The sequence below is a fragment of the Martes martes genome (genome assembly GCF_963455335.1).
Source record: "Martes martes genome assembly, chromosome: 1".
NCBI lineage: Eukaryota > Metazoa > Chordata > Mammalia > Carnivora > Mustelidae > Martes > Martes martes.
In genome coordinates, this window is record NC_137888.1 from 48,702,056 (window position 1) to 48,715,665 (window position 13,610).

Sequence of the window (13,610 nt, forward strand, 5' to 3'; positions counted from 1 at the left end):
TATTTTCTTAAAACTTCAAACATGTAGATTTAAGAGAAAAATTAATAAATATAATTAGGGATAGTCCAAGAACTGGGACCCAACTTTTCTTAATGGAATAGGGGTATATGTGCTGACATAAAAGGCAACATAACCATTTTAGATCCTAAAATGCAAATAAAATTTCTAAAAAATGTCATTTTGGTGACTGAATAATATTGGTTTACTTAATAGTTGAACTTTAAGATGAAATTAAAAACCAAAAATAAACTTTCCTCTGTTTCATCTCTCTGAAATAATGAAATCCTAGCTAAGTAAAATGAAAAAAAGACAAAAACCACCACGTCAAAGTTAAGCAATGACAGAAGAAAGAATAAGTCTCCTATTCCACACAGCAAGTCCTATACAGAAAACGTTACCCAAACTATTCTCCAGTTTTCTTATTTAACTTTGTAATATCTCTTTTCCTGGTTGTCACCAAAATTACACAGCAAATAACTGGTTCTAATGGATGAAAATTCATTTCCATCAAAGAGACAGATGTAACTCTATTGAGAAGCAACCTCTCCCTTGAATTCAGCAAAAATTGATTGAGCATTTAGTTATGTGCCCAGCAATGTGCCAGGTATTAGTATTAGAGTAAAAATAATAAAATGTAGTCGCTGCCTTTGTGAAGCTTAATGTCAGGGAGGAAGAGAAATGAAATATAATATAGGGTGATAAGTGCTATGATATATGACCAGGCTGCTTAACAAGACAAAAAAAAAAAAAAAAACAGGATTAAATACAAATTAGGGTGTGGAATCAAGGACACTGTCCCAAAATGATGGCATATGAGTTCAATGTTAAAGACTAAAAGATGTCAGTAAAAGGGAAAAGGAGAATTGTTTCCAAAATAAGAGAACAAACAGCATGAGCTCAGAGGTATAAAACAGGACTATACATTCATTGAGCTATCACTAGTTCCCTAGAGATTAAAGCTCAGTTATGAATATGGAGCAGAGAGAAACAAAGCTAGAGATAGGCAAAGGTGAGATCATTAATGACCTTGTATGCTAAGCTAAGGAGTTTGAGCTTTATCCTGAAGGTTATGTTGAGCCACAGATGGATAGATGTTAAACTACAGAGCAGAAAGTAACATCTGCCTTTGAGAATGAGTAACTTAGCAACAATATAGAGAAATAATAATCAAGAACACCAAACACAGGAAGCCCAATACTATCATAGTAATAAAGGCACAAAGTTATCAGGGCTTGACTGGGGCAGTGGCAATAAAAATGGAGAAGAGATCGTTTCAAGACATATTTAGGAAGCAAAAATAACTACACATGAAAAATGATTGGATATAAAAGATAAGAAAGAAAAAAATAAATAAAGGATAAGAAAGAAAGAGGTGTCATACACTCAGACAGGGGATACAGAAATAGGAATAAGTCTAAGAACAAAGATAATGCATTCATTCAAACTCCATATACTCCATATACAATTCCTTTAAAAAGTATAAAACAAAACTGGTCTTATTTTATAAATTAAACTGTACACATATTATTAAAAATCTGGGGGTAATATTTCAATATCACCTCCTTTCCATAAAAATGCATGTAAAATACAAGAAAGCTCACAAAGTCAAAAGTGGTAAGGACTTGGATTAATATTTAATAGGTATGCTAAAGATAAAGAAAATAAAAACTGAACTATTAATTCTGTAAATTCTGTTAAGACATAAATAGATAAATACATATACCTTCATTTTCTCCATCTTTAGCATACCTTTCACATGTTATTTCATCTAGGTCCTTTATCCATCTATCTATCTAGCTAGCTATCTAGCTATCTATATATGTATCTTCATTTTATATCATAAATGAGTCTCTAAAAACATGTATATGTGAATCAAATTATAAAGTAAGTTAAATGTACTAAGGATACTTGGCTTTAAAAATAATTTTATGTCAACTTACTTGATGAAGTGTAAAACTATCATTAACTTTGTAAAGTGAGATTGTCAGCTTTAAGATTTGCTTTCGAGTGGGGTACACCTGTATATGCAGATCTTCTTAAAAATCATTCCCAACAATCTTAATAATTTTAAGATTATTGGACTTCTACTATTTCAAATGTGGTAGGTTGAACAAAATCAATACTGAACAACATACCTTTTAGATAAATTAAGGCTTTGGTGAAGAAGTTCTAATTTTTGACATGTCTCTAGGCTGTCAACAGATGTCGAAGGCAATGAGTCTGATTGCACCTTGTTGGCATCACATAAATTAGCATCGTTTCTAGGTAGGGTCTTTCTGAATTTTCGTCCTAAATCCGTCCATAGGACATTCGTCAACACAACTTTGAGTTGCCTGTTATACACATAAATAATTAATACATAAAGTACTAAACATTGTATAATACATGAAGTAATCACAAACTATACCAAAAGAAAACCTCCAGAAGTTCTTAATTTCAATTCTTCAGTCAATTAACTAGAGTAATAAATAAGTAAAATATGTGCTTAACCATTCTCAAATATATATTAAAAAGTCTATTTTACTTTTACTGGACTTTTCTTCATAATTCTCTCTGGTATACTACAAGTGTGGCCACACACACATACATATAGCTGTTGGGATCCATGATAACCCATCTGCGCCTATTTATACTTTTAGTGAAACAACCAACAATACACATAACGCATAACTCACAAGAGGCAACCACTTCCTGCACTATAATTGTGTTTTTAGTATTTGTTGATTAGAAAAGCATTATTAAAAGTAAAGGTGACGGGCACCTAGGTGGCTCAGTCAGTTAAGTGTCTGACTCTTGATTTTGCCTCAGGTCATGATCTCAGGGTTGTGGAATCAACCCCACATGCGGCTCCTCATTCAGTGAGGGTCTGTTTGAGATTCTGTCACTCTCCCTCTGCCCCTCACCCTGCTCTCACGCATTCACACTCTCTCTAAAAATAAATGAAATCTCTAAAACTAAAGGTGAAACACCACATCATCTATAGTCTTAAGAAGTCTACATAGTCTTATGTCTTCATAATCTTAAGATACAAGCTTAATTTTACCTTATTTCAACAAATAATTTAAAACATTTGCTTTTACTGTACCTATACCCTTTTCAAAAATACAACTGATAAATGAAAGGAGTTTCAGCTTTTTGCCTCATTACATTTTGGCCATTACTCCATTCAATATATCTTTTGCTGATAATAAGAGAATAGTTCTTGCAGTAGTGTGGACAGGCTATCAAATGGACTCAAAACAACATCGAATGAGAAATGTCTGAAAGTGGGTGCTGGGGTGGCTCAGTCGGTTGGGCACCTGTCTTCAGTTCAGGTCATGATCCCAGATCCTCAGATAGAGCCCCACATCAGGCTCCTGAGCAGGGAGCCTGCTTCTCCCTTTTCCTCTGCCTGCCACTCCACCTGCTTGTGCACTCTCTCTCTCTCTGTGTCAAATAAATAAAACCTTAAAAAAAAAAAAAAAAGAAATGTCTAAGAGAATTGGAAATGTTCATCATCACTAGCCATCAGGGAGATTCAAATTAAAACCACATTGAAATACCACCTTACACCAGTTAGGATGGCCAAAATTAGCAAGACAGGAAACAATGTGTGTTGGAGAGGATGTGGAGAAAGGGGAACCCTCTTACACTGTTGGTGGGAATGCAAGTTGGTGCAGCCACTTTGGAGAACAGTGTGGAGATTCCTTAAGAAATTAAAAATAGAGCTTCCCTATGACCCTGCAATTGCACTACTGGGTATTTACCCCAAAGATACAGATGTAGTGAAAAGAAGGGCCATCTGTACCCTAATGTTCATAGCAGCAATGCCCACGGTCGCCAAACTGTGAAAAGAACCAAGATGCCCTTCAATGGACAAATGGATAAGGAAGATGTGGTCCATATACACTATGGAGTATTATGCCTCCATCAGAAAGGATGAATACCCAACTTTTGTAGCAACATGGACGGGACTGGAAGAGATTACGCTGAGTGAAATAAGTCAAGCAGAGAGAGTCAAGTATCATATGGTTTCACTTATTTGTGGAGCATAAGGAATAACATGGAGGACATAGGGAGATGGAGAGGAGAAGGGAGTTGAGGGAAATTGGAAGGGGAGGTGAACCATGAGAGACCATGGACTCTGAAAAACAATCTGAGGGTTTTGAAGGGGCGGGGGTGGGAGGCTGGGGGAGCCAGGTGGTGGGTATTAAGGAGGACACATATTGCATGGAGCACTGGGTGTGGTGCAAAAACAATGAATACTGTTACACTGAAAAGAAATTTAAAAAAAATAAAATAAAATAGAAAAAAAAGAGAGAGAGAGAAAATTGGAAATGTTTAATCACAAGAGTGTCTATTCTATTCCCCAGAGCCCATTTTAGGCATTGTTTCTTTAACAAATGTAAGAATATTAAAAAACTGGAGTGCCTGGCTGGCTCAGCTAGTAGAATACGCAACTTGATCTTGGGGTTTTAAGTTTGAGGCCCACTGAGTGTAGAGATTACTTAAAAATCATTTAAAATAACAATAATAATAATAATATTAAGAAACAAAGCAAAGTGCTCATATATTTTAAAGATAAAACAGATCTTGGGGTGCCTGGCTGGCTCAGTTGGTAAAGCATGTGATTCCCAACTTTGGGGTCATGAGTTCAAGTTCCACACTGGGCCTAGAGCTTACATAAAAAAAATAAATAAAAGATAAACTAGGTCTCAAAGAGATCACTTGTTTGTAGCTGCCACTTTGGGCTATCTTCAGACCATCTGGAAGACCAGTATAAGTTTTCAGAGAAACCTCCATAGAATGCACTGAAACTCCAAATATTTTGAGTTTAAAAAAATTGTTTTTTAATCTACAGGTTTTAGAATTATCATTAAATAATAAAGAGATGAGTGACATGTCTATGAATAAATACTAATAATTCATTCTTCATTCAACAAATACTTACCAAGTACCTTCTAGTAAAACAACTGTACAAGCAGAATCTAGAGATTCAGCAATAAACCAGATGGTTACAGTGCCTGCCTTCACGGAGCTTACATTCCAGAGAAGAATTACCCAATTAATTACTTAATTACAAGTATGATGAATGATATGAACTTAAAGTATAGATACTGTACTTCTTCTGAACTAGGTCAGGGGAGGTTTTACCTGGAATATGACCTTTGAGTTGAAGCTAGCCACTATCCAAAAGAAACAGGTGGAAGATAAAGAGCAGTCCAAAAGGAGGACAAAATGCAAATGCTCTGATATAAGTAAAGCTAGCTGAAGAAAATCAAAGGACTTACCTGGCTCAACTGCTCAGACTGAAGAGGAAATTGTACAAGACAGGGATGGACAGTGAGGCAAGACTGATGAACTTACCTCAATGATTTGAGATTTTATGTCAAAAACAATAGAAATTCACTAGTTTTAACAAGAGAATGACGAGCTCACAGCTTGCATTATTAAAAGATCACTCTGATCTCTTATGAAGAATGAAATGGAAGCACTAAGTTTAAGGGTTATAAAAATGAATTTAGAGGGGTAACAATGACTTTATCAGGGGCAGTTTAGCGGAATGGTGGGAGCAGAAACCAGAATACAGTGGAATGAGTAAATGGAAAAGGAGGAAAGGGGTACAGCAAATGTAGGCAGTTGACATAAGACTGAAAGGGGGATACAGAACAAGAGCTGAGGAAAGCGAAGATGCGGGAAAAGTTTTCTTAGTCATTGGTTCATTAGTTAGTTAGCTTAAGACAGACGACATCTGTGTAAATTTAAGTGCCTAGGGAAGAGGTCAACAGAATAGGAGAGGCTGAAGATAAAAAGAGACAGAATAATTAACACAGTAAATTTCTCAAGAAATAGTATAAGAGCTATTATTTTTTTAACATGCACTATATACCATGCACTACACTAACCATTTTATAATGAGTTACTTCATTTACACCTCACAACTACTCTATGGGGTACAAAGGTAATTCTTTTGCAATTAAGACTAATATAGAATGATTAATAATTAAGCCCAAAGTAACATGTAAATAGTGAAAGTGGGATCCAAAACCATACACTCTCAACTCTACTGCCAGCACTCTTAACTGCTCCACTATGCCAGTTTACGATGGAAGAAAAGGCACCCCTTTCCTTCTTTCAGGAATTAAAAGGAACCAAGATCACCTTTTCAAAGTGATAGGAAAATTAAAGGAACAAAGGCTTGGGAAGAGAAAGATTTCAAATCATCACTGTGGAGAGGGAAAACACAAGTTGATTAGAAAAACACAGTAGGATTATCTTGCAGTTTAGGCATCCAGTGAGTTTAATAACCATTAATTTACAATGCCACAAATATACTCTGTTTTGTGATTTATTTTCCACAACTGCTCAGCCACCTTAGTGTCAGCCCAATGCAAAAAAGATAATTAGGTTCACAGTGATTATTAACTACAAAAGACAAAAGCACCTTTATAATAGAGAGATTCCAACAGCCACCACCTTAACCAATGATCAAATGTAGAATCACCAACAGGTGGACAAGCAAACCTTATGTGTCCTCTGATATGATGCTTAAATAAGCAAATGACATCAGCTATGAAGTATTCTCATCAAAAATGTAAGGTGAATCTAATCCATGAGGACAAACCCAAATGAATCATAAAAGTCTAGAATATAGCACATTATATAAGACAACTGGCCTAAACTCTTCAAAAAAGTCAGTGTCAGGATTTTTAACAAAAAAGACAAACAGTGGTATTCTAAGATTAAGAGGCCAATGAGACTTAAAAACCAAAATACACGATGTACAAACTTCAACTTGATTCTATATATTAAAAAGTAATAAAATAGCGGTGCCTGTGTGGCTCAGTTGGTTAAGCGTTCAACTCTTAATTTCAGCTCAGTTCATGATCTCAGGGTTGTGAGATTGAGTCCCACATTGTGCTCCACACTGAGCATGGAATCTCCGTGCTGCTTAAGATTCTCTCTCTCCCTCTCCCTCCACCCTTCCTCCCACCCCTCTCTTTCACTCTCTAAAAAAAACAATAATAAATTTTTTGAAGTAATAAAAAAACATTGTGGGGACATTTAGGGAATTCTGATTAATTCTACACTCTATATTAGATAACAAATGAAATTACTATTAAATTTCTTCATAATATATTATGGTAATGTGTAAGAAAATGTCCTTGTTCTTAGGAAACGCAGGTTGAAATGCTATGTGTGCTACTTCCAAATGGTTCTAGGAAAAATTTGTATTATATTTCTATCTCTACATGTGTATATGTGATATGCAATTACATACATTTATGGAGAGGCTAAAAGAAAGCAAGTGTGGATAAAAGTTAAGAATTGGTGAATATAGATGAGGGATTTATATGAGTGTTTATAACACTCTTGACAAAATAATCCCATGTCTGGAATCCTATACTAAGAAAAGTATGAAAAATGGGAAAAGTTTATGCACAGAGATATTCTTCATGGTATAATTTATAAAAGCAGTTAACTAAAATCAACATTCAATGCTCAGAACAGCAGAATGGTTAAGTAAACCAGGATAAAGCCACTTTAGCAAATGATACTCATTAATCTTCTACTTTAAATTTTAAGGTAGCTAGCTACCTCTGAGGGTTTTTTCCTACTTATCTTTATTTGTTTTCTTTTTTTTTTTTTAAGATTTATTTATTTGAGGGGCGCCTGGGTGGCTCAGTGGGTTAAAGCCTCTGCCTTCGGCTCAGGTCATGATCCCAAGGTCCTGGGATCGAGCCCCACATCGGGCTCTCTGTTCAGCAGGGAGCCTGCTTCCTCCTCTGTCTGCCTGCCTCTCTGCCTACTTGTGATCTCTGTCTGTCAAATAAATAAAATCTTTAAAAAAAAAAAAAAAAAAAAAAAAAAAAAGATTTATTTATTTGAGAGAGAAAGAGAGAGAGTGGGAGGAACAGAGGGAGAGGGAGGGAGGACCTCAACTGGACTCCTGCTGAGTGCAGAGCGCAAGGCGGGGCAAAGCCCCTCTGGGGAAAATATTTATTTTATGTTTGTATATTTGGTTTTATTGTGATTGTAATTTGGCTGAATAGTAACATCCTAAAGCATGGGTCAGAACAATTTTTTAAAAATTAAACATTTTTACCTTAATATTTTCTTTTTTCCCCAAAATATTAAGGAAAAAAATGTTTAATTTCTACATTTAAATGCCATAAGATTTCTATGGATTTTGGAATAGAAATTAAGAGTGAAGAACAACATTCAAATCATGCAAAATAAAACCTAAACTTTATATTTTAGAAACCACACTTAAGTAGAAATACTATGCCAATAAAAAGTAAGAAAGTCAGGAGAAACTTTTTTTTTTAAGATTTTATTTATTTGTCAGAGAGAGCACAAGCAGGAGGAGCAGCAGGCAAAGGGAGAAGTAGGCTCCCCACTGAGAAAGGAGCCCGACAGGGGACTCAATCCCAGGACCCTGGGATCATGACCTGAGCTGAAGGCAGACACTTAACTGGCTGAGCCACCCTGGCATCCTTGCAGGTTAAAGGAGAGAAAAAGAGTTGTAACTGCAAAGACATGAGAGAACTTCTGGGGTAGTTTTCTATTCTGTGTGATGGTTACCAAAGTACACTTGCCTTATAAAAAATTTTTAAATTATAGTAAATAATTTATTGTTAACCTTTTATTTCTTTTTGGTAGGTGCATTACATTTTGCAGTATAAATAAAGAATAGAGAACACCTAAACAGAGAACTCCATCTAACCCAACATTGTATATCACATTCCTGCTAAAATACTTGCTTAGGCTTTTTAAAAGCATCCAGTTATCTATTTACAAAATACCCCTCTCTAAGCTGTCAACCATGATACTATTGATTTACAACTGACTTTTGAACAACATGGGTTTGAAATGTGCAGGCCCATTTATATGAGGACTTTTTTGGATGAATATAGTACAGTACTGTAATTGTATTCTTCCTTTCCTTATGATTTTAGTAACACTGTCTTTTCTCAAGGTTACTTTAAGAATACAGTATATAATACATAGATCATACAAAATATGTGTTAAATGTTTATGTTTTTGGTCAACAATTGGCTACTAGTAGTTCAATTTTGGAGTCGAAAGTTAAATGCAATGGAACACTACATCAAAAACTAGTAGTGTACTGTATGGTGACTAACATAACATAATAAAAAAATTAAAAATGGAAGTTAAACTCAGATTTTCGACTGAGCAAGGGAGTTGGCATGACTAAACCCCACATTGCTCAAGGATCAAATCTAATTTCATTTACAAGGGAAATAATCACTGATGTATGTACTCAGAGTCTAAAAAATATTATACCCAGAAATAAAAAAAACACTATAATTTTTCTAGAGTACTATTTATATATTTGAAAACTTCTAATTGTAGGAAAACAACATAACTACAGCAGGAAATTTTTTTTTTTTTTGGCCTATGAACAAAACACATACACTAGGTTTTCTTAAAAAGGATAAATTTTGTGTTCAGGTGAGGGGGGCGCCTGAGTGGCTCAGTCAGTTAAGCATCTGACATCAGCTCAGGTCATGATCACAGGGTCCTAGGATGGAGCCCGTGTCCTCCCTTTCTCTCCGCCCCTCCCCTCCACTCCTGGCTCGCTCTGTCTCTCTCAAATAAATAAATAAAATCTTTTCTTTTAATTCAAAATTTTTAATTACAATTTTTAACAAAAGCAGTTTACTCAACGAATATATGAGTTAGCTATATAATTGGGCTAAAAAAAATTGAGAAATCAGAAAAAATAATAATTCCCCAAAACATGGAGTCCTGTTTTTTGGTTCTGGAAACTAGCCAGAATAAAAGCAGTGTTTTAATTTCTCTTTTCATAATTTAATTGAGAGCATTTCTTGTCCTTCAAAAACACTGGCTGTAGGAAATAAGAATATGCCACCCCAAAACATGTCACTTTGGCACAAGGACTGTTTTGAACTGAAGACAACTGAGAAACAGCAAATGCCAAAAAATAAAAAATCTTTGTCCATCCACCACTTGCCTAAATGCAGGCTTAGACTATTCATCACTAGAAATTCTTATGAGCTCAGAGAATCTATTTAACAAGCCTAAACCTTATCTTCCATTAGCTTCCTCCATATTTTTACTTTCCCACAGTTTGCCTTTCTTGGAAGTTTTTAAGCTTTTTTGTCTTCTCACTTTTCCAGAAATTTATTATTCATTGTTAGACGCTACATAAGCCCAAGTTGTGATTACCCTTTTGAGTTACTCATCACAGCATTTCTCCTTCATAGATGCACATTCCATGTGGTAGTAAACTCTATGTTTGTCTAATAAATCTTTATTTTGTTAGTCTAATTTGCAGGGCATCAGAGAACTGAGAAGGGTAGAGAAAAAGGCTTTTTCTCTACATGGACAAAATATTTTAATACTTCACAAGAAAAAGACATGAATGGCCAACATGCATATGCAAAGATGTTCAATATTATTTATCTTGTGTTTCTGATCTTTAAAAAAAAAAAAAGGTTCCTTTTAGATTCTTAATCTCACAAAACAAATTGACGGTTGTCAGGGGCAGGGGGGTTATGGACATTGGGGAAGGTATGTGCTATGAAGTGTGTAAAACTGGTGATTCACAGACCTGTACCCCTGGGGCTAATAACACATTATATGTTAATTAAAAAATAAAAAATTTAAAGACAAAGGTTTCTCTTTTAAAAAGGGGGATGAGAGCAAAAAATTTCTGTAGACACATTGGAGAAGGTAATAAGGCCAATAAGTACAAGAAAATATGCTCAATATTATTATTCACCAAGCAAAAGCAAATAAAACCACAATAAAATACCACCGCACATCTATAACAAGGGAGAGTGTGGAGGAAGTAAATCTTTCCTACACTGCTGGTGGGAATATGAAATGCACCATCACTTTTGGAAAACAGTTTGACAGTTTCTTACAAAATTAAAAATGCCCTTTCATTGATTCAACAATCCAGCTCCTAGGTATTTACCCCAAAGACTGAAAACATATCCACACATAGGCATTTATAAATGAATATTCACAGCAGCTTTATTCATAGTAGGAAAAAACTGAAAACAACCCAAATGTCCACCAAGAGTTGAATGGATTTAAAAGGGCTAAAAACATGTCACCCCAAAATATGCCATGTTGGCATATAATTCTGAGCTAAAGCCACTTGAGAAATAGCAAGTGCAGGAAAGGCTCTCTGACCTTCCCCTTTCTACCTAAAGGCAGGTCCTAAAATTTCCCAAGAGAAAGGTGCCTTTTCTATACCAAGAAGACATCCTTATCACTGCAGACTGGGAGGAGACACCAAAATAGATTTACACAAACAAACCTACTAAATAATGACCCTTATCTTCCATTAGTTTCCCCCATATACTTCTCCTCACGTTCCCACAATTTATGTGCCTAGAAACATAAACCCTTTTCTTTTGTCTTGTCACTACACAAATTTATTGTTCCTTGTTAAAAAGATATATGAGTTGGGACGCATGGGTGGCTCAGTTGGTTAAGCGACTGCCTTCAGCTCAGGTCATGATCCTGGAGTCCCAAGATCAGTCCCGCACCAGGCTCCCTACTCAGCAGGGAATCTGCATCTCCCTCTGACCCTCCCCTCTCTCATGCTCTCTCTTATTCTCTCTCAAATAAATAAATAAAAATCTTCAAAAATAAATAAATAAAAATTTCTTAAAAAAATAAAAAAAAAAGATATACAGGCTGTCAATCCTAACCATGTCTTTAGGTCTTCATTTTTCCTAAGAGCTTCCGATGTGCACTTTCTAAAAAATCAAATAATATTTGTATGTTTTTTTTCCTGTTGATCTGTCTTATCAGCTTAATTCAAAGGCCCCGCCAAAGAACCTAAGAGGGTAATATGGACAAATCTCCAAAACATGCTCAATGAAAAAAAAAAAAAAGACACTGGTGTATCTGACTGGCTCAGTTAATAGAGCATGCCACTCTTGATCTCATGACTGTAAGTTCAAGCCCCATGCTGGGTGTAGAGACTACTTAAAAATAAAATATTTTTAAAAACAACAGACACAAAAGAATATACATACTTTGTTTTCATGTATTTCCAACTCTAGAAAGCAAACCTAATCTATAGTGACAGTAATCAGTAAGCAGGATTAGAGGTGGGTGGGCTTGAGGGGTAAGTGGAAAAGGGCACATGGAAAGTCTCTGGGGAATTGGGTATGTTCACAGACTGTGGTGGTAATGGTAACACAGGTATAGAAATTTGTTAAAATTCATCAAAACAGGGGTGCCCAGATGGTGCAGTCGATTAAGCATCTGATTCTTGGTTCCCGGCCAGGTCATTATCTTAGGGTTGTGAGACAGCTCTGAATGGGGCTCCAGGCTCAGCCTGGAGTCTGCTTGGGATTCTCTCTCCCTCTTCCTCAGCCCCTCCAACACACCCCCTGCCCCAGGGAGTACATTATCTCTCTAAATAAATAAATAAATAAATAAATCTTGTTTCAAAATGTCATCAAAATCCACACATCTGTGTACTTTATTAGATATAAAATGTACATCAATAAAGGGATTAAAAGACATCAAGAGGGATGCATAGGTGGCTCAGTCAGTTAAATGTCTGCCTTTGGCTCAGGTTATGATCTCAGGATTCTGGGATCCAGCCCGGCATCAGGCTCCCTGCTCAGCAGGAAGCCTGCTTCTCCCTCTCACTCTGCCTTCTCCCCACCTGCTCAAACTCTGCCTCTGTCCCTCTCTCTCAAATAAATAAAATGTTTAACAAATAAAAAATAAAAAATAAAAGTCATTAAGAACATACAAAAATATTTATATTGTCTTTAGAAAATGAATGTACCTATTTGGTTTTCCTCATCAATGCCAAATTAAATGAATCAAATGAGTAAATTTTTATTAATTTATACAAGTATACTTTGCTAAAATTTGGATTGAAAAATTCATTAGAGTAAGTTCAAGGGCTCTAAAGAATCATCATCACTACAGTATGCCTTGGAATCCACCTTTCCAGTGTATGAATTTGTTACCTGGTAATTGCCCAAGTGCCTTAGGAAGTACCTTTTAAAGGAGAAAAGTATTTAAGCTGATACTTTGAAATTAAAACACTGGTACTTAATACACACATAGGACTACACTGATTCGGACTTTGAGGAAACCACAACTGACTGAATAATTTTAATCCATAATCCAGATAGTTACCACAATAAATTGCATGTCTTTTCCATATTCGCCTTTCTTACTGTCTTAATCCATTCCAGCTCCTTTAACAAAAATACCATAGACTGGGTGGCTTAACAACAAACAAGTATTTCTCACAGTTCTGGAGGTTAGGAAGTCCAAGATCAAGGCATCAGCAGGTTCGATTTGTGGTAAAAGCTTCATGGTTCACAGGTGGCCATCTTCTCACTGCATCTTCACATGGTAGAAGAGATGAGAGAGCTGCCTGGGGTCTCCTACTCATGAGAACTTCACCCTCATCACCAAATCACCTCCCAAAGGCCTCCCATTTTCTAACACCATTACATTAGTGATTAGGATTAGGATTTTAACATAGACACAAACATTCAATCCATAACATATACCTAATTTCAGCAATACTTTAAGCTTCTTTATCACCTATTAATGACAATTCTTTTTTCCCTGAGGCTGCTCTTAGTAAA

General features: G+C 35.7%; 1 protein-coding gene across 1 annotated transcript in view; it reads right to left on the reverse strand.

The window, feature by feature from the left end:
• Window positions 1–13,610, reverse strand: part of SENP7 (SUMO specific peptidase 7) — a 164,019-nt gene that overhangs the window by 71,889 nt on the left and 78,520 nt on the right. The window contains exon 5 of the mRNA XM_080799916.1: window positions 2,136–2,333. Coding sequence (XP_080656042.1) covers window positions 2,136–2,333 — 198 coding nt within the window. The remainder of the gene's footprint in view (window positions 1–2,135; window positions 2,334–13,610) is intronic.